At 49.2% G+C, this 22,174-nt stretch overlaps 1 protein-coding gene across 1 annotated transcript in view; it reads right to left on the bottom strand.

Annotated features, from left to right (window-relative positions):
* The window catches only part of ASB10 (ankyrin repeat and SOCS box containing 10), a 67,252-nt gene that overhangs the window by 1,277 nt on the left and 43,801 nt on the right, over positions 1-22,174 (bottom strand). Inside the window, exon 4 of the mRNA XM_075847568.1 lies at positions 128-241. Coding sequence (XP_075703683.1) covers positions 128-241 — 114 coding nt within the window. The remainder of the gene's footprint in view (positions 1-127; positions 242-22,174) is intronic.

Raw genomic sequence — 22,174 nt, 5'->3', positions numbered from 1 at the left:
CCACCATGTTTTCGGAGCTCACTCGCAAATCGCTGCAACCGCTATAGCTAGGCCACTGATCCTGGATATGGGGAGCCCCCTTTGATAAATACAGTGTATGCGGAGCCCCCACTATGTATGGACTGACCTGCTGCTCTTCCTCAGGGACGACCTCAGCCCAGTCCTCGGTTCCTCGCAGTTTGCTGTAGGTATTTAGCAGAACTTCCACTGTGCGCGGAGACGAGCAGCAATAACGGAGGACCTGGGAGGCGATGAGACACAGGGTCAGACACAGGCAGATACTTCCGGACATGAAGGATGTGGGAATATCCGATCCCTACTCCACATATATCATAGAGTAAACGCTGCGGTCGGATCATCCACCACCAATAACGGAGAAGCGCCCTGAGCGATGGAGCCGATTCTAAACCTCGTAAAACCGCTCCAATCACCATTAATAATCGTTACATCTACAGACAGTTTAACGCGTTCTCAGACGCCATCGGCCGCCTCATTTCTATCACTCAAGGTCTTTTATTTCATCTGTCATTTGTCATCTATGGTGGAGCGTCGGACATCCACTGGACGCTCCTCAGGATGACATTGTGGATCTGGGCTATTGGCCGTCAGTGGGGACCCACAGTGGTCCCCGGCCATGTGCGGCGGCCTCATCAGCTGCATCCCAGGATTTTCTTGCCATATGTCCGGTACGTTCTTTGCTCTGCTCAGGATATATATCAAGATGCCGCAAAGTAAGGACCTGGTACAGACAGCGGTATTGGCGGTGATGGATAGTCCTAGGGAGTTACTGTTAACCCCTTCCCGCCACAGCCAGTCTGCACCTGCCGGCCTAAGAAGCAAAGAAAGCATTTGGAGAATGTTGGGGCCTTATTGTTTTTAAATAGATATTTTTCAGGCATTATTTCAAGTTTGAGGAGGTCTCGAAGTGCCAGGAAATAACAAACACAGCCCAAAAAAAAACATTTTGGAAATTACATCTTTTATGAAATGTATCTAGGGCTGTTGTGAGCACTGTGACCCCACAGGTGTTTCATAGATTTGACTAGAATCGGGCTCAATTGGCTCTGCGCTCACCCAAATGTTTCTGCTGCTTGTTTTTAGCAATCAGTGGCGGTCTGACATGTCAAAAGATTTTTAAAAGTTCAGTTACCCTTTGAGAATAATTGCAAAGAACTAGGCTACAAGCTGAAGGGAAGAGCCTCCTAGGTTGTATTCTCTGGAATACTCCCTGTGCCATGCACATCACAGGAAAGACAGCGGGAAATCTGGGAGGTAAATGCATGGCTGAAGTCTTGGCGTAGGGGAGAAGGCTGAAGTCTTGGCGTAGAGGAGAAGGCTGAAGTCTTGGCGTAGAGGAGAAGGCTGAAGTCTTGGCGTAGGGGAGAAGGCTGAAGTCTTGGCGTAGAGGAGAAGACTGAAGTCTTGGCGTAGGGGAGAAGGCTGAAGTCTTGGCGTAGGGGAGAAGGCTTAAGTCTTGGCGTAGGAGAGAAGGCTGAAGTCTTGGCATAGGGGAGAAGGCTGAAGTCTTGGCGTAGGGGAGAAGGCTGAAGTCTTGGCGTAGGGGAGAAGGCTGAAGTCTTGGCGTAGGAGAGAAGGCTGAAGGCTTGGCGTAGGAGAGAAGGCTGAAGTCTTGGCGTAGAGGAGAAGGCTGAAGTCTTGGCGTAGGGGAGAAGGCTGAAGTCTTGGCGTAGAGGAGAAGGCTGAAGTCTTGGCGTAGAGGAGAAGGCTGAAGTCTTGGCGTAGGGGAGAAGGCTGAAGTCTTGGCGTAGGGGAGAAGGCTGAAGTCTTGGCGTAGGAGAGAAGGCTGAAGTCTTGGCGTAGGGGAGAAGGCTGAAGTCTTGGCGTAGGGGAGAAGGCTGACATCTTGGCGTAGGAGAGAAGGCTGAAGTCTTGGCGTAGGGGAGAAGGCTGAAGTCTTGGCGTAGGAGAGAAGGCTGAAGTCTTGGCGTAGGGGAGAAGGCTGAAGTCTTGGCGTAGGGGAGAAGGCTGACATCTTGGCGTAGGAGAGAAGGCTGAAGTCTTGGCGTAGGGGAGAAGGCTGAAGTCTTGGCGTAGAGGAGAAGGCTGAAGTCTTGGCGTAGGGGAGAAGGCTGAAGTCTTGGCGTAGGGGAGAAGGCTGAAGTCTTGGCGTAGGGGAGAAGGCTGAAGTCTTGGCGTAGGAGAGAAGGCTGAAGTCTTGGCGTAGGGGAGAAGGCTGAAGTCTTGGCGTAGGGGAGAAGGCTGAAGTCTTGGCGTAGGGGAGAAGGCTGAAGTCTTGGCGTAGGAGAGAAGGCTGAAGGCTTGGCGTAGGAGAGAAGGCTGAAGTCTTGGCGTAGGGGAGAAGGCTGAAGTCTTGGCGTAGAGGAGAAGGCTGAAGTCTTGGCGTAGAGGAGAAGGCTGAAGTCTTGGCGTAGGGGAGAAGGCTGAAGTCTTGGCGTAGAGGAGAAGGCTGAAGTCTTGGCGTAGAGGAGAAGGCTGAAGTCTTGGCGTAGGGGAGAAGGCTGAAGTCTTGGCGTAGGAGAGAAGGCTGAAGTCTTGGCGTAGGGGAGAAGGCTGAAGTCTTGGCGTAGAGGAGAAGGCTGAAGTCTTGGCGTAGGGGAGAAGGCTGAAGTCTTGGCGTAGGGGAGAAGGCTGAAGTCTTGGCGTAGGGGAGAAGGCTGAAGTCTTGGCGTAGGAGAGAAGGCTGAAGTCTTGGCGTAGGGGAGAAGGCTGAAGTCTTGGCGTAGGGGAGAAGGCTGAAGTCTTGGCATAGGGGAGAAGGCTGAAGTCTTGGCGTAGGAGAGAAGGCTGAAGGCTTGGCGTAGGGGAGAAGGCTGAAGTCTTGGCATAGGGGAGAAGGCTGAAGTCTTGGCGTAGGGGAGAAGGCTGAAGTCTTGGCGTAGAGGAGAAGGCTGAAGTCTTGGCGTAGGGGAGAAGGCTGAAGTCTTGGCGTAGGGGAGAAGGCTGAAGTCTTGGCGTAGGGGAGAAGGCTGAAGTCTTGGCGTAGGGGAGAAGGCTGAAGTCTTGGCGTAGGGGAGAAGGCTGAAGTCTTGGCGTAGGGGAGAAGGCTGAAGTCTTGGCGTAGGGGAGAAGGCTGAAGTCTTGGCGTAGGGGAGAAGGCTGAAGTCTTGGCGTAGGGGAGAAGGCTGAAGTCTTGGCGTAGGGGAGAAGGCTGACGTCTTGGGGTAGGGGAGAAGGCTGACGTCTTGGCGTAGGAGAGAAGGCTGAAGTCTTGGCGTAGGAGAGAAGGCTGAAGGCTTGGCGTAGGAGAGAAGGCTGAAGTCTTGGCGTAGGGGAGAAGGCTGAAGTCTTGGCGTAGAGGAGAAGGCTGAAGTCTTGGCGTAGAGGAGAAGGCTGAAGTCTTGGCGTAGGGGAGAAGGCTGAAGTCTTGGCGTAGAGGAGAAGGCTGAAGTCTTGGCGTAGAGGAGAAGGCTGAAGTCTTGGCGTAGGGGAGAAGGCTGAAGTCTTGGCGTAGAGGAGAAGGCTGAAGTCTTGGCGTAGGGGAGAAGGCTGAAGTCTTGGCGTAGGGGAGAAGGCTGAAGTCTTGGCGTAGGGGAGAAGGCTGAAGTCTTGGCGTAGGAGAGAAGGCTGAAGTCTTGGCGTAGGGGAGAAGGCTGAAGTCTTGGCGTAGGGGAGAAGGCTGAAGTCTTGGCGTAGGGGAGAAGGCTGAAGTCTTGGCGTAGGAGAGAAGGCTGAAGGCTTGGCGTAGGGGAGAAGGCTGAAGTCTTGGCATAGGGGAGAAGGCTGAAGTCTTGGCGTAGGGGAGAAGGCTGAAGTCTTGGCGTAGAGGAGAAGGCTGAAGTCTTGGCGTAGGGGAGAAGGCTGAAGTCTTGGCGTAGGGGAGAAGGCTGAAGTCTTGGCGTAGGGGAGAAGGCTGAAGTCTTGGCGTAGGGGAGAAGGCTGAAGTCTTGGCGTAGGGGAGAAGGCTGAAGTCTTGGCGTAGGGGAGAAGGCTGAAGTCTTGGCGTAGGGGAGAAGGCTGAAGTCTTGGCGTAGGGGAGAAGGCTGAAGTCTTGGCGTAGGGGAGAAGGCTGACGTCTTGGCGTAGGGGAGAAGGCTGACATCTTGGCGTAGGGGAGAAGGCTGACATCTTGGCGTAGGAGAGAAGGCTGAAGTCTTGGCGTAGGGGAGAAGGCTGAAGTCTTGGCGTAGAGGAGAAGGCTGAAGTCTTGGCGTAGGGGAGAAGGCTGAAGTCTTGGCGTAGGGGAGAAGGCTGAAGTCTTGGCGTAGGGGAGAAGGCTGAAGTCTTGGCGTAGGAGAGAAGGCTGAAGTCTTGGCGTAGGGGAGAAGGCTGAAGTCTTGGCGTAGGGGAGAAGGCTGAAGTCTTGGCGTAGGGGAGAAGGCTGAAGTCTTGGCGTAGGAGAGAAGGCTGAAGGCTTGGCGTAGGAGAGAAGGCTGAAGTCTTGGCGTAGGGGAGAAGGCTGAAGTCTTGGCGTAGAGGAGAAGGCTGAAGTCTTGGCGTAGAGGAGAAGGCTGAAGTCTTGGCGTAGGGGAGAAGGCTGAAGTCTTGGCGTAGAGGAGAAGGCTGAAGTCTTGGCGTAGAGGAGAAGGCTGAAGTCTTGGCGTAGGGGAGAAGGCTGAAGTCTTGGCGTAGGAGAGAAGGCTGAAGTCTTGGCGTAGGGGAGAAGGCTGAAGTCTTGGCGTAGAGGAGAAGGCTGAAGTCTTGGCGTAGGGGAGAAGGCTGAAGTCTTGGCGTAGGGGAGAAGGCTGAAGTCTTGGCGTAGGGGAGAAGGCTGAAGTCTTGGCGTAGGAGAGAAGGCTGAAGTCTTGGCGTAGGGGAGAAGGCTGAAGTCTTGGCGTAGGGGAGAAGGCTGAAGTCTTGGCATAGGGGAGAAGGCTGAAGTCTTGGCGTAGGAGAGAAGGCTGAAGGCTTGGCGTAGGGGAGAAGGCTGAAGTCTTGGCATAGGGGAGAAGGCTGAAGTCTTGGCGTAGGGGAGAAGGCTGAAGTCTTGGCGTAGAGGAGAAGGCTGAAGTCTTGGCGTAGGGGAGAAGGCTGAAGTCTTGGCGTAGGGGAGAAGGCTGAAGTCTTGGCGTAGGGGAGAAGGCTGAAGTCTTGGCGTAGGGGAGAAGGCTGAAGTCTTGGCGTAGGGGAGAAGGCTGAAGTCTTGGCGTAGGGGAGAAGGCTGAAGTCTTGGCGTAGGGGAGAAGGCTGAAGTCTTGGCGTAGGGGAGAAGGCTGAAGTCTTGGCGTAGGGGAGAAGGCTGAAGTCTTGGCGTAGGGGAGAAGGCTGACGTCTTGGGGTAGGGGAGAAGGCTGACGTCTTGGCGTAGGAGAGAAGGCTGAAGTCTTGGCGTAGGAGAGAAGGCTGAAGGCTTGGCGTAGGAGAGAAGGCTGAAGTCTTGGCGTAGGGGAGAAGGCTGAAGTCTTGGCGTAGAGGAGAAGGCTGAAGTCTTGGCGTAGAGGAGAAGGCTGAAGTCTTGGCGTAGGGGAGAAGGCTGAAGTCTTGGCGTAGAGGAGAAGGCTGAAGTCTTGGCGTAGAGGAGAAGGCTGAAGTCTTGGCGTAGGGGAGAAGGCTGAAGTCTTGGCGTAGAGGAGAAGGCTGAAGTCTTGGCGTAGGGGAGAAGGCTGAAGTCTTGGCGTAGGGGAGAAGGCTGAAGTCTTGGCGTAGGGGAGAAGGCTGAAGTCTTGGCGTAGGAGAGAAGGCTGAAGTCTTGGCGTAGGGGAGAAGGCTGAAGTCTTGGCGTAGGGGAGAAGGCTGAAGTCTTGGCGTAGGGGAGAAGGCTGAAGTCTTGGCGTAGGAGAGAAGGCTGAAGGCTTGGCGTAGGGGAGAAGGCTGAAGTCTTGGCATAGGGGAGAAGGCTGAAGTCTTGGCGTAGGGGAGAAGGCTGAAGTCTTGGCGTAGAGGAGAAGGCTGAAGTCTTGGCGTAGGGGAGAAGGCTGAAGTCTTGGCGTAGGGGAGAAGGCTGAAGTCTTGGCGTAGGGGAGAAGGCTGAAGTCTTGGCGTAGGGGAGAAGGCTGAAGTCTTGGCGTAGGGGAGAAGGCTGAAGTCTTGGCGTAGGGGAGAAGGCTGAAGTCTTGGCGTAGGGGAGAAGGCTGAAGTCTTGGCGTAGGGGAGAAGGCTGAAGTCTTGGCGTAGGGGAGAAGGCTGACGTCTTGGCGTAGGGGAGAAGGCTGACGTCTTGGCGTAGGGGAGAAGGCTGACGTCTTGGCGTAGGGGAGAAGGCTGACGTCTTGGCGTAGGGGAGAAGGCTGACGTCTTGGCGTAGGGGAGAAGGCTGACATCTTGGCATAGGGGAGAAGGCTGACATCTTGGCGTAGGGGAGAAGGCTGACGTCTTGGCGTAGGGGAGAAGGCTGACGTCTTGGCGTAGAGGGGAAGGCTGACGTCTTGGCGTAGGGGAGAAGGCTGAAGTCTTGGCGTAGAGGAGAAGGCTGACTTCTTGGTGTAGAGGAGAAGGCTGACGTCTTGGTGTAGAGGGGAAGGCTGACATCTTGGTGTAGGGGAGAAGGCTGAAGTCTTGGTGTAGAGGAGAAGACTTTGAGTTGCTTGTGCATTGGGCTGACTTTTCATTGGGGTACAAACTGCATTCTGCAGATGATTGCACCTGAATGGAAGCGGGTCCGCTGTGCTGGGGGAGAGAATTCTAGCAGGGGTATTTAAACTGGGGCTGAGGAGGGAGGTCAATGTAGAAAATAAAGGGGTAGTTAGCTTAGAGAGGGGTCAGACTATATTGGTGGGGGAGAAACAGACTGTGGGGAGAGGACTAGGCAACAGGATAGGGAGATCCTTTTGTTACAAAATAGCAATGAAAATAAAAATGCCCAAATAATGTCACATTTCTTGTAAAGGATCTGCCAGGCACTACATCTGGGTATACTCCCAGGATTAATCAGTCGACACCTGAGGCCAGACCTCTGAGACTGACACCTGCTCCCACCAATCAGGGTGGCAGGCTCAGGAGTGGGAGAGCCTATCGCGGCCTGGTCAGTCAGAGTTAGCTCCGCCCCCTGTCCATTTATACCTGCCGTTTTCTCTTCCTCCTTGCTTGTTATTCTTCTTGGATTCCTGGCCCCACTGCTGCCGTGCTCCAGCCTGCTTCTGCCGTGCTTCTGCCTTGCTTCAGTTCCGTTTATCCTGCGTTGCTCTGCCCCTGGCTTGCTTCTGCTCCGTGCTCCCGTTTGTATACTCCACTACTTCCTGATCCTGACTGGCTCATTCACCGCTCCGTTTCCTCGCGGCGTTCCGTGGGCTACTGTATTCCCTTGCGTGTTCCCTGTTTGTACTCCCTTGCACTTAGACAGCGTAGGGACCGCCGCCAAGTTGTACCCCGCCGCCTAGGGCGGGTCGTTGCAAGTAGGCAGGGACAGGGCGGTGGGTAGATTAGGGCTCACTTGTTCCCTTCACCTCCTTCCTGCCATTACATTTCTGATACTGAACGGGACTAATTGAAATGCAAGTTAAAGTGAATGTGTTATGGAAATGCAAGTTGAGCAATTCCGCAAAGGCTGCTGGAGACTGCCGGAAGAAAGCGTGCAAATAAATCTGCAACCTCAAATCCATCACAACTCTGATGGACAGAGTCTAAGGCTACTCTAAGGTCTTCACCAGAGCCGACCGCAAGGTTGGATGGTTTTTGCAGCATAGAACCCAGGTTGTCTTAGCAGAGTTCAGTGTTGGATAAGATGTGCAATGCAGGCAATACCTGAACAGGTAACAAGACAGCCAGAGGGTAAACAGAAAGTTCAAAACAGTAAGCAAGTGGATATCAGGTAAAGCAGAGGTCAGGACTATCCGGGAGCAGATAACCAAAATCGGTAAACAAAGGGTTATCCAAATACACGCCGAGGTCAAATTCCAAGAAGTCCAGAAGTCAGAGGTAAAGGGTGTAGGTAAGTAGCTTGATCAAAATACACGCAGACAGGAAATTCACAAGCAAAGAACAGGTGGAGGAAGCCAGGTATAAATACTAACCCTACACCTGATAGGACGAAGGAATGAGAAAAGAGATGGGCTCAAAGTAAAACCACAACCACCCAGAAGCTAGAACAGTAGTCATGGTGATCTTAAGAGAACAGGCGTTTTCCTAACAGTTCCCCCTTTTCTACGAGGGGTCACCGGACCATTAAACCTCGGCCTAGGTTTCAAAGGAAACATTGAATGAAAGATCTGAATTAGGCGACTAGCAAGTACAGAATGGGCAGAAACCCAAGTTCGTTCTTCTGGCCCATACCCCTTCCAGTGCACCAAGACCTGGAGAGTACCCCTGACCCTTCTAGAATCCACAATCCTGGGAAGCTCAAACTCCATATCTCCTTCTACCTGAACTGGAGGAGGAGGTTTACTGCGCGGATTAGATGGTGAAAAAAAAAATTGAAGGAGAGATTTGTGAAAAACATCATGAACCTTAAAAGACGGAGGAAGAGCCAGGCGGAAAGATGAATCATTTTAACAATTTCATGTGGACCAATAAACCTAGGAGCAAACTTTTGAGAAGGCACTTTGAGCCGCACCTTTTGACCCACACTAAACACAGGACCCACCCTACGTTTTTTGTCAGCATTTTTCTTTTGAATAACTTGGGAGTTCTTCAGGTTAAACTGAACCTGAGCCAAAACCGTGCACAGTTTATTTGATTCAACTTCCACCTCAGGGTTATCACTAGACGAGGCTGAAAATGAACCAAACGGAGGATGGAAACCATAACTAGAGGTATCAAGAGAAACATGGTGGCGATTATTCATAGCAAATTCTCCTAAAGGAAGACATGAGACCCATTCAACCTGATTATCCGCAACATAACTCCTGTTCACACGTTGTGGTGCTGTGGGGTGGCGTCTGTTGCTGTGGCGCTGCACTTGTGGGGGGACGTGGCCCAGAGCCAAGGAGGTTTGGCACGGTCTGATGGCATGGGTGCTTTTGGACCCCTGGGTTCCTCCCTCTGCGGGAGCGGTGCTGCGGTGGCGGGGGCCGCCATGCGGTGCTGCAACCGATAGAGTAGGGACCCACTTTATAGAGGTCGCCGTGAAGTGGGCTTATATAGTTTGATCAAAATGTTTACAGAGAACCTCATGTTCATGTTTATAAATGATGCCTAGCGGCTCCGATCAACGTATATGTTGTGGATTGTCCATGTCTAGTTTCTCACAATGCTGATAACACCTAAGATATTGTTCCCACGTTGGATTAACCCCTTTATGTCGAAGGACGGAACAATCCGTCACCAGCAGGTGTTAGTTCCCGCATAAGGACGGATATATCCGTCGCTCTGATCGGGTGGGCACTGTCACTACACCCACGCGATCAGGGGCAGGAGCACGGCTGTTATACACAGCCCGGCTCCTGATGCAACTGCCGAGATCTAAGCGCGCACTGATTCCGGCAGTTTAACCCATTAAATGCTGCTGTCAATAGTGACAGTGACATCTAATGTGTTTGACAGAGGGAGGGAGCTCCCTCTGTCACCCCATCGGAGCCCCCGCACAGAAATTACGGAGTGCCGTCGGGTTTCCATGGCAGCCGGGGGCCTAACAAAGACCCCCAGGTCTGTCTTCAGCAAATGCCTGTTAGGCCGGAGGCATGACCTAGCAGTTTTACACTGTACTAAGTAGACCAAAGCATTATATATGTGATCAGCAGATCGCATAGTGAAGTCCCTGGTGGGACAAAAAAAAAATGTAAAGCAGTTAAATAAAGTTTGTGAAAAAAATAATAATTACAGTCAAAATAAAATAAAACTTTTTTTTGCCCAAAAAGTAGTTTTATTTAGTAAAAGTGTCAAAACAAATGAACAAACTAAAATAGGAAATAAAAAGAGACACGGCGCCACATAGTGTAAAGTAAAAGCAGGATTGTTACAGCATAGACATCTGTTTCGGCCACAACAAAAGGAGCCCCTCACATCGACTAACAGGGCTTGGTTGGTCTTTTTAATACCACACATTTTACTGGGGGCTACTAGGTTTTTTATTGTTTTCGCCCGTCTATAAGTGATTTTGGGATTTACAGGGATTAGAGGCTTTAGGAAGGGATCATTGGTCAAAATATGCCAATGTTTCCTGAGTATGGACATGATCCCTGTTTTTCTAATATATGTGCTCCAATGTCCATGTAATATGTGGGCCGGACAACGCAGACCCTAAAACCGTATCAACAAGCAGAGGTCGAATGTGGGAAAAGGTTTTCTAAAACAAAGCGTATCACGACACTGCATGAAAACATGACGGCAGCGTTATACACATACAAGTCACCCCATAGAGCAAATACCAGCCGACTGACCGGACACATTCATTAGACTCAAACACAGAGAACATTTCTGGATCTATAATTTGGGTACTTTATATCCCAATGGGGTAAATGATCTCACCGAATCCTCTCTGGAATAAATGGAATCCTTCCCCTCATACTGATATGACTTTGGTTGCGTTGCTGCCGGTCAGTATTACTATAAGCAGCTCCGCCATGTGAATATATTCGCTATCATGTCCTTAGTACAACAATTATTGGCTATTTGAAGCATGGATGGTATTTGACTCCCTTTCTGAATGTGATACTCTAGTGTAGATCCCTGAACTGTGTCTTTCGGGGCCACTATCGTGGCGTCCCGGCCGCGATCAACTCTTCCTGTTTATGGTGGCAAAAACATTCTGATGAATTTATGTCTGATTTTAAGTGCGACACAAGTTTTATCAGGACCGTGGTCCGCTTTTATGTCATTATAATATATTTTCAGAATTTGGTTGTTATATTTTCTAATACTAACATTTGGTGCACATATATCATATCATGTCATGAAGTATAGTCAGCAATGGACAAGTCATTCTGTTCTTTACCCTCCCTGGGTCACATGCGGCACCACGCTGTGCTCCATTGGCTATGTCAGGGTTTCCTGCGTCGGCCGGGTTGCTTGGCAACCAGGGACGCGTATGTGTACGTCCCTTATTCTGATATGTTTTATTATAGCCTCACTTGTTGTAATGGATTTCTTGCACATTCGGTCGTCACTATCTAGTTATTCGGGTTTTTTTCGGTAAGCCTGTATGCGGTTCAGCTCGCTTCTTAGTATGTAGTTCCGGCTCCAGTGCTGTCTGGGTTGCTAGGCAACCGGGGACGCCACTCCAGCGGCACCAAAATCTAGCGGTTAAAACAAATCCTTTATATATAATCCATGCTCAATCTGGTAAAGTATGAATTATTTACCGCTGTGGTTACCACTGGGACCATTGAAGTAATGATTCATTTATGTTTCATCTCATGCAAGGTCGGCACGGTGATCCGTACTGTGTCTTTCGGCTAATGTCATTATTGTGCCTAATGTGGGGATATAACAGCATGTTTTTAGTTCTCATTATTGTCTTTCTTTGTCATGTGTAAACTTTACATTGTGTCTGACCCCTGACCTTTGACCTGCTGTTTTTGGCGGTCCTTTTCTCCTTCCCAGTATGTATATAAATGTATGATGTTTTGCACAGTCTGTACTGGCCTGATGAAGACACCAGTTCGGTGTTGAAACGCGTAGCCCTTCCATTAATCTTTGCCATGATGGTCATCTAAGTGGTCCATTTTTCTGTTTATCCGTGCAGCGCCGATGGTCCTATTTTTTATTTTTTACAATTATCAAAACAAATCACACATACACATATATGGTATCCCCGCGATCGTAACGACTTGACCAATAAAATGAACACATTAATTAAACCGCCGGATGAACGGCGTCCAAAAAAAACGCAAAAGACAATGGCAAAATTCTCTCTTTTCTCCCATTCCCCCCATAAAAAATTAAATAAAAGTTATTCTATAAGTCCTATGTACCCCAAAATAGTACTAATGAAAACTACACCTTGGCCCGCAAAAATCAAGCCCCCATACGGCCACAATGAAGGAGAAATAAAAAAGTTGCGGCTCTTGGAACGCGGCGATGCAATAACAAGTCATTTTATTCTAAAAGGGTTTTTACATATTTGGTGTCCCGGTAATCGTGCCGACCCGTAGAATAAAGGTCACATGTTATTTACGCTGCATAGTGAACGGCGTAAATGTATAACGTGAAAATCAATGCTGGAACAGCGGCTTAGGGCGGGTTCACACATGGCGGAATTTCACTTAAATTCCGCTGCGGACACTCCGCAGCGTTAATCCGCAGCGGAGCCGTTTCTCCATTGACTTTCACTTTAATTTAGCAGTGTTCGTTTACACGATGCGTACAATTCCGCTGCGGAGCATAGGCTGCGGAGCGGAATTTGGTGTCCGCAGCATGCTCTGTCTGTTGCGGAGCAGTGGCGGACTCATGGCGGAATTTCTCCATTGACTTCAATGGAGAGTCAAAATTCCGCAATGAAGTCCGCAGATCTTATGTGTGCTGCGGAGCGTATTGGTTTTACTACCATGACATTTCTTCATTCTGGCTGGACCTATGTATTTCTAGGTCTACAGCCAGACTGAGGAAGTCAATGGGGCTCCCGTAATGACGGGAGCGTTGCTAGGAGACGTCTGTAAATAGTCACTGTCCAGGGTGCTGAAAGAGTTAAGTGATCGGCAGTAACTGTTTCTGCACCCGGGACAGTGACTACCGATCTCAATATACAGCAACCTGTAAAAAAAAATATAAGTTCATACTTACCGAGAACTCCCTGCGTCTGTCTCCAGTCCGGCCTCCCAGGATGACGTTTCAGTGTAAGTGACGGCTGCAGCCAATCACAGGCCAAGCACAGGCTGCAGCGGTCACATGGACTGGAGCGTCATCCAGGGAGGTCGGGCTGGATGCCGAAAGAGGGACGCGTCACCAAGACAACGGGCGGTAAGTATGAATTTCTTTGACTTTCACTAGGGAAAGTGCTGTCCCTTCTCTCTATCCTGCACTGATATCCTGCACTGAATAGGGAGAAGGGAAGCACTTTTCCTGCAGTCCGCAGCGGCCAGTCCGCATCAATTTTCTGCACATTTTGTGCAGATCCGCTGCAGAATCTGCAACGCAGATTCTGTGCGGCATTGATGCGGACAGTTGCGGAGGAATTCCGCCATGTGTGGTCATGCCCTTATTGTCAATTCTCTCCAAAAATAAAGTTATTAAAAGTTAATCGATATCTTATAAGCATCTAAAAATGGTGCAAATACAAAATACAACTCGTCCCGCAAAAAACGAGCCCTTATACGGCGATGACGACAGAATAGAAAAAAAGTTACGACTCGTAGAACGCGACCGTGAAAAAACAAAAAATAATCCTTGGTCATTAACGCGCAGATAGGCCTGGTCATCGAGGGGTTAAAGCGCCCGGTGTTAACATTAGTCTCAGGGCAGAACGCAGAAGAGAACGAGAACTGTACCCGAAGATTCCGACAGAAACCTCCCCAGAAGCCGCCACAAATCGTAGACAGACAGTGGCCGCCGTTCACCCATAGGTGGAGTCATCACAGGCCGGGACGTAGGAACTCACATCACGAGACGAGGACGGGCGCCAGTAGAGCCGCCAGATGAGTCCCAGTTATCCCTGGATGACCACACAAAACCGGATCATGTGACTCATTGAGAAACGAAATCTGAGCTGAGGAGGGACAAACAATGTCCCAGCAGGAACGGTTTGTGGAGCGAGCTGCTGACACTCTATAATCTCAGGTGATATTGCAGAAACCACTGTCCCCTTAGATAAAGTAGGTTCAGGATGAAAGTCGGAGACCTGTGAGGAACAGAAACTTCGAGATAAGGCGTCGGCCCTGACATTTTAGACCCGGGTCTGTAGGTTACAATGAAGCCAAATGTGGTAAAGGACAAGGCGAGCCCGTCTGGGGTGGAGTCTTCTGGACGATTCTACAAAGGATTTATGGTCGGTCAGGACAGTCATTTGATGTCTGGCCCCTCCAGAAGGTGGCGCCACTCTTCATGCGCCCGCCCAATAGCAAGAAAGCTCGCGATTACCTACATCATAGGCCTTTCAGAGGAAGAAAATTTACAAGAAAAAAAAAGCACAGGGGTGTAAGTTGGTTAATACAGAAGACCCTTGAGACAACACGGCCCCCCACCTATATCTGAGGCACCAAACCCCACAATAAAGGGGTAGACAGGTCCGGCTGAACAAGAACAGGCGCTTCTATAAAACTGTTCTGAGGTTTCAAATGCAGAGACCGCGCCAGGTTTCCAATTACCAAAATCAGAAGCCACTTTGGAAAGATCCGGAGGAAGAATTATAAATACATTTCCGGTAATAATTAGCAAAACCCAAGAACCTCTGCAGAACCTTTAATGAAGTGGGTCAAATCCAATCAAGGATCGCCTGAACCTCAGCGGAGTCCATACGAAAATCATGAGGAGACGGCACAAATCCCAAGAAGTTCATTTCCTGAACTCCAAAAAGACATTTTTCACATTTGGCGTAGAGATAATTTCCCCTCAGTACTTGAAGGACGGACCTTAAATGCTGAACATGAGAGGAACAGCCGGAAGAAAACACAAGAATACCGTCCAGATTCACGGCCACAAAGCCTCCAATAACATTCCTGAAAATATCATCAACTCTCAAAAACGGCAGGAGCATTACTTAAAGGGGTTGTCCACTTTGTGACAACTGATGACCTATCCACCAGATAGGTCATCAGTATATCATCGGTGCGGGTCAGACACCCGGACCCCGCATTGATAAGACACTCCGGTGGCCTGCGGGCACCGGATGTTATGGCACATAATGCTATGTACGGAGCCCGGAAGCAGTTGGCTCCATATATAGCATAGCGGCCGTGCTGCAGATCTGCAGGTCCGCTCCTATTCACTCTAATACTACATTACCGCAGCTCGGCCGCTATTCCGTGGCTAAATCCTTCCGGCATGAACCTCCGCTGCACCGAGGAACCGGACCAGCTGATCTGTGCGGGGCCTGCGTGTCGGACCCCCACAGATCATGTACTGGTGACCTGTCCGGTGGATAGGTCATCAGATGACACAAGGTGGAAAACCCCTTTAAACCAAAAGGCATGACCAAATACTCATAATGACCATCAGGAGAGTTAAACGCCGTTTTCCACTCATCTCCTCTGCGGATACGAACCAAATTATAGGCGCCGCGTAAATCTAGTTTAGAGAACCACTTGGCTCCTGAGATCTGATTAACTCCTTCAGGACTGAGCCTGTTTTGGCCTTGAGGACCAGCCCCATTTTTTCAATGTGTTATTTTATGTGGTAATAACTTGGATAAGTAAAAGCATTTCAAAGTGATTCGGAGATTGTTTTCTCGTGACATATCGTACTTTATGTTTGTGGAAAAATTTGGTCGGTAAAATCAGTATTTATTTGTGAAAAACACTAACATTTGGAGAACATTTTTCAAAAATTAGCATTTTTCTAAATGTAAATGTATCTGCTTGTAAAACAGACGGTAATACCACACAGAATAGTCACTAGTTACCATCCCCCACATGTATACATTATATTGGCATCGTTTTTTGAACGTCCTTTTATTTTTCTAGGACGTTACGAGTCCCAGAACTTTAGCAGAAATTTCTCATATTTTCAAGAAAATTTCAAATCGCTATTTTTTCAGGGACCAGTTCTGGTCTGAAGCGGCTTTGAGGGCCTTATATATTAGAAAGTCCCCATAAATCACCCCATTTTAAAAACTGCACCCCTCAAAGTATTCAAAACAGCATTCAGAAAGTTTCTTAACCCTTTAGGCGTTTCACAGGAAATGAAGCAAAGTAGGGGGGAAATTTACAAATATAATTTTTTTTTCAGTAACAGAAGATTTTACCCGAGAAACGCAGCTGAATATTTATTGGCCGGATTCTGCAGTTTTTATAAATATCCCACGTGTGGCCCTCGTGCGGTGATGGAGGGAAGCGCCGGCCTCCGGAGCAGAGGAGCAGCCAGAGGATTTTGGGGCCTCCTTTTTTAGAATATATTTTAGGCACCATGTCAGGTTTGAAGAGGTCTTGTGGGGCCAAAACAGTGGAAACCCCCAAAAGTGACCCCATTTTGGAAACTACACCCCACAAGGAATTCATCTAGGGGTATATTTGGCATCCTGACCTTACAGGCCTTTTGCTATAATTATTGGAGTCTGTGAAAATGAAAATCTAGTTTTTTTACTGAAAAAACATAATTTTTTTTTTTTTACAAGGAATAAAGAATAAAAAGCACCCCGACATTTGTAAAGCAATTTCTCCCGATTATGGAATTTAGCTGGAATGGTTTTCGGGTGTCATGTCGCATTTGCAAAGCCCCTGAGGAACCAAAACAGTGGAAACACCCCAAAAGTGACCCATTTGGGAAACTACACCCCTTAAAGATCATCTAGGGGTATAGTGGGCATTTAGACCCCACAGGTCTTTTGCAGAATTTATTAGAATTAGGCCGTTAAAATGAATATCAAATTTTTTTCCACTAAAATGTTGCATTTTTTTATTTTCACAAAGGATAAAGGAGAAAAAGCCGCCCAACATTGTAAAGCAATTTCTCCCGAGCGCGGCGATACCTCACCAGTGCCGCATCTGCCATGAGGCCAGGTGAGCCGACGGCCTCAAGCGGCACCACCTACCCAAACGGGGGGGGGGGGGGGCGGCAGGCGGCATTTTCAGCCCGGGACGGACTGGACCGGGGAGAGACGTGCCGAACGTCTGTAATACTTCTCCTCCTCTCTGACGCTGCACACAGCACATGCAGCCAGAGAGGAGCAAGTCTGCAGGAGGAGCGACGAGCAGCAGAGGTAAGTTCCTGCCTTGCTGGGACCGGGACCCGTGACGTGAGTATACTGCAAGGGGGTGTCTGGGCATTTTACCGACAGCAGAGGGCTCTATGGGGCTGGAATAATCCACCCCATAGAGCCCTCACATCACTATAATGGAAGGATCAGTGTGGGTGGGGGAGGGTCTGAGTGTCTGACTTACTGCAGAGAGCTCTATAGGGGGGGGATTCTGCCCCCCCCCCTTAGAGCAGTCAGTCAGATGCTCAGACCCCCCTAACCTTCCAGTATAGTAACTAGTCAGGGCTCTATGGTGGGGGGATGATTCCCCCCTATAGAGCCCTCTGCTGTTAGTAAAACGCCGCCCCCCCCCCTGCAGTATACTCCTGGCCTTGTAGCTTTCCTGTGCTTAATTAGCGTGGGAAAGCTACAATCAGGGCTGTGACTGGTGAGTCTCACAGTCACTCCCAGTGCACACTGCATGCGGCAGCCAGTCTGACTGTGAGTCTCTGACCAGTCACCACCCACACGCAGCAGAGAGACAGGAGAGACTGATGCCAGTCGTTGAATAAACCCTCAACTACTACAGTTTCAGACACATTGACTATCATGGCTTCTATAGTGTAGTGTTTAGCTTGTCTGCCTTACACATGAAGGTTGCTGGTTCAAATCTCACCTGGGGTTTTTTGTTTTTTTTTATTAATATCTTACTTGTATTGGGCTTTGTTCACACTAGCATTAATATACGTTTACCGCTCTTCCGTCAGAGGGAGAGGATCGATACGTTAAACGGAAAGCAACGGTTCCATTAGAATTACCATTGCTTTCAATGGTAATTCTTTTGTATCAGTTGCTTTCCGTTTGTCTCCGTTCGCTAGGTTTTTGTTCTTTTGAACGGAAATAAAAGTTCTGCAGACTTCACTTTTGTTTCCTTTAAAAAAAATGGAAACTTAGCGAACGGAGACAAACGGAAAGCAACTGATACAAAAGAATTACCTTTGAAAGCAATGGTAATTGTAATGGAGCCGTTGCTTTCCGTTTAACGTATCGATCCTCTCCCTCTGACGGAGGAGCGGTAAACGTATATTAATGCTGGTGTGAAAGAAGCCTTAGGGCCTGTTCACATCAGCGTTGGCTTTCCGTTCTGGGGTTCCGTCGGAGGTAACCCCGGAACGGAAAGTCAAACTGAAACCACAGTTCCGTCACCATTAGCGCAGTCGACTGCGTCACAAAAACGGAAACCTGCCGGAACGGTGACGAACGGAAACCATTAGCAATGTTTCCGTCACCATTGATTTCAATGGTGACTGAAACGGAAGCTGTGGTTTCAGTTTGACTTTCCGTTGCGGGGTTCACCCGACGGAAACCTCCCATGGAACCCCGGAACGGAAAGCCAACGCTGATGTGAACAGGCCCTAATCCTTCCCCATAAACCTGCCCCCGCTAATTAAAATAAATATATTATATAATGTATATAGCGCTGTATCCTGTATCCGTCAGGTCAGCGAGTCCTGCAGGATCGAGCTGTAACCGATCACATCTAAGTTCATAACTTAGATGTGATCGGTAATAGGCGACCTAATGGATTCAGGTCTCAGCGCTATATACAGCTGCTCTGTATACAGGATACAAAGCAGCTGTATCTCAAAAAGTACAAATCATTTTCAATAAAAAGTAATTAAAACTTGCAGCAATCGCATTGATAGATATCTTTATATATCATAGTGACATGTCCGAAGTTTTCATCGGTGGGGGACCGAGCACTGAGGCCCCCACCGATCGCTAAAACGAAGCAGCAGAAGTGCTCGGGTGAGCGCTGTGCCGCTTCATTTATGATCGACTTTCAGCCGAGTGAGCGGTGGACGGACTCCTAGACTGTCTATTGATCCCGTACACGGCTCCAAGGAAAGCCAAACAGAATTGAAGCGGCACACGCTGACCCGAGCACTTCTGCTGCTTCGTTTTAGTGACTAGTGGGGGGTCTCAGTGCTCGGACCCCACTGATCAAAACTTCTGACATGTCAAAAGTTTTTTAAAAAGTTGTTACACTTTAAAGAGAATCTTTCACCGGCCCACAGATTTGCATTTGAGTGCAGCATGTAATGGTCAGGGCTGCACAAACTCTTTCCTTACTTTGATATCGGTGCCGTAATGTTTGGCGCCCGATATTTAAATAACCCCATGAACTGCCAATGGGGCGGTAATCGGCAAGGGGGCGTGTAACATCGCTGTGACACTGCCCAATCAGCTACGGACAATGTCAACAGCAAGAGCTGGAGAGAGGAGAGTGTGTGCGCGCGCACGCTCTCACTCTTCAGCTCTCGGCAGGCAAGTACAAGACTGTGATCTCAGGTGAGAGATCAGTCTTATCGTCGTCCTTGTCTGCCGAGAGCTAAAGAGTGAGAGCGCGCGCGCGCACAGCTCCGATGCCATGGAACAGAAGAAGAAGAATCCACACTCTTCTTCTCCTCTTGTGTTCCTTAGTGGTGGCGGAGCTGCGCGCACGCGTTCTCTCTCCAGCCCTTGCTGTAACGCTGACCGTAGCTGATTGGACAGTGTCATGGCGATGTTACACGCCCCCCCCCCATTACCTGCTGCACTCCGCTGCACATGGATGGGGAGGTGAAAGGTTCTCTTTAAAGGAAAGGTGTTATCATTATATTTTTTATTTGATATGTTTTATTTTATGGGCCTCATTTTTGTTATTATTTGATATGTTCCTGAAGGCAGCTATTTATCATATGTCTGTACGTCTGCGGGGGCAGCTATTTATCATATGTCTGTACGTCTGCGGGGGCAGCTATTTATCATATGTCTGTACGTCTGCGGGGGCAGCTATTTATCATATGTCTGTACGTCTGCGGGGGCAGCTATTTATCATATGTCTGTACGTCTGCGGGGGCAGCTATTTATCATATGTCTGTACGTCTGCGGGGGCAGCTATTTATCATATGTCTGTACGTCTGCGGGGGCAGCTATTTATCATATGTCTGTACGTCTGCGGGGGCAGCTATTTATCATATGTCTGTACGTCTGCGGGGGCAGCTATTTATCATATGTCTGTACGTCTGCGGGGGCAGCTATTTATCATATGTCTGTACGTCTGCGGGGGCAGCTATTTATCATATGTCTGTACGTCTGCGGGGGCAGCTATTTATCATATGTCTGTACGTCTGCGGGGGCAGCTATTTATCATATGTCTGTACGTCTGCGGGGGCAGCTATTTATCATATGTCTGTACGTCTGCGGGGGCAGCTATTTATCATATGTCTGTACGTCTGCGGGGGCAGCTATTTATCATATGTCTGTACGTCTGCGGGGGCAGCTATTTATCATATGTATGTACGTCTGCGGGGGCAGCTATTTATCATATGTCTGTACGTCTGCGGGGGCAGCTATTTATCATACGTCTGTACGTCTGCGGGGGCAGCTATTTATCATATGTCTGTACGTCTGCGGGGGCAGCTATTTATCATACGTCTGTACGTCTGCGGGGGCAGCTATTTATCATATGTCTGTACGTCTGCGGGGGCTGCTATTTATCATACGTCTGTACGTCTGCGGGGGCAGCTATTTATCATATGTCTGTACGTCTGCGGGGGCAGCTATTTATCATATGTCTGTACGTCTGCGGGGGCAGCTATTTATCATATGTCTGTACGTCTGCGGGGGCAGCTATTTATCATATGTCTGTACGTCTGCGGGGGCAGCTATTTATCATATGTCTGTACGTCTGCGGGGGCAGCTATTTATCCTATGTCTGTACGTCTGCGGGGGCAGCTATTTATCCTATGTCTGTACGTCTGCGGGGGCAGCTATTTATCATATGTCTGTACGTCTGCGGGGGCAGCTATTTATCATATGTCTGTACGTCTGCGGGGGCAGCTATTTATCATATGTCTGTACGTCTGCGGGGGCAGCTATTTATCATATGTCTGTACGTCTGCGGGGGCAGCTATTTATCATATGTCTGTACGTCTGCGGGGGCTGCTATTTATCATATGTCTGTACGTCTGCGGGGGCAGCTATTTATCATATGTCTGTACGTCTGCGGGGGCAGCTATTTATCATATGTCTGTACGTCTGCGGGGGCAGCTATTTATCCTATGTCTGTACGTCTGCGGGGGCTGCTATTTATCATATGTATGTACGTCTGCGGGGGCTGCTATTTATCATATGTCTGTACGTCTGCGGGGGCAGCTATTTATCATATGTCTGTACGTCTGCGGGGGCTGCTATTTATCATATGTCTGTACGTCTGCGGGGGCTGCTATTTATCATATGTCTGTACGTCTGCGGGGGCTGCTATTTATCATATGTCTGTACGTCTGCGGGGGCTGCTATTTATCATATGTCTGTACGTCTGCGGGGGCTGCTATTTATCATATGTCTGTACGTCTGCGGGGGCAGCTATTTATCATATGTCTGTACGTCTGCGGGGGCAGCTATTTATCATATGTCTGTACGTCTGCGGGGGCAGCTATTTATCATATGTCTGTACGTCTGCGGGGGCAGCTATTTATCATATGTCTGTACGTCTGCGGGGGCAGCTATTTATCCTATGTCTGTACGTCTGCGGGGGCTGCTATTTATCATATGTATGTACGTCTGCGGGGGCTGCTATTTATCATATGTCTGTACGTCTGCGGGGGCAGCTATTTATCATATGTCTGTACGTCTGCGGGGGCTGCTATTTATCATATGTCTGTACGTCTGCGGGGGCTGCTATTTATCATATGTCTGTACGTCTGCGGGGGCTGCTATTTATCATATGTCTGTACGTCTGCGGGGGCAGCTATTTATCATATGTCTGTACGTCTGCGGGGGCAGCTATTTATCATATGTCTGTACGTCTGCGGGGGCAGCTATTTATGTCCGTACGTCTGCGGGGGCAGCTATTTATCATATGTCTGTACGTCTGCGGGGGCTGCTATTTATCATATGTCTGTACGTCTGCGGGGGCAGCTATTTATCATATGTCTGTACGTCTGCGGGGGCAGCTATTTATCATATGTCTGTACGTCTGCGGGGCAGCTATTTATCATACGTCTGTACGTCTGCGGGGCAGCTATTTATCATATGTCTGTACGTCTGCGGGGGCAGCTATTTATCATATGTATGTACGTCTGCGGGGGCAGCTATTTATCATATGTCTGTACATCTGCGGGGCAGCTATTTATCATATGTCTGTACGTCTGCGGGGGCAGCTATTTATCATATGTCTGTACGTCTGCGGGGGCAGCTATTTATCATATGTCTGTACGTCTGCGGGGGCAGCTATTTATCATACGTCTGTACGTCTGCGGGGGCAGCTATTTATCATATGTCTGTACGTCTGCGGGGGCAGCTATTTATCATATGTCTGTACGTCTGCGGGGGCAGCTATTTATCATACGTCTGTACATCTGCGGGGGCAGCTATTTATCATATGTCTGTACATCTGCGGGGGCAGCTATTTATCATATGTCTGTACGTCTGCGGGGGCAGCTATTTATCATATGTCTGTACGTCTGCGGGGGCAGCTATTTATCATATGTCTGTACGTCTGCGGGGGCAGCTATTTATCATATGTCTGTACGTCTGCGGGGGCTGCTATTTATCATACGTCTGTACGTC

This window comes from Rhinoderma darwinii (genome assembly GCF_050947455.1).
Source record: "Rhinoderma darwinii isolate aRhiDar2 chromosome 5 unlocalized genomic scaffold, aRhiDar2.hap1 SUPER_5_unloc_3, whole genome shotgun sequence".
Taxonomy (NCBI): domain Eukaryota; kingdom Metazoa; phylum Chordata; class Amphibia; order Anura; family Rhinodermatidae; genus Rhinoderma; species Rhinoderma darwinii.
Note: the sequence above shows the minus strand (reverse complement) of the source record. Positions and strands in the feature narration are given on the sequence as shown.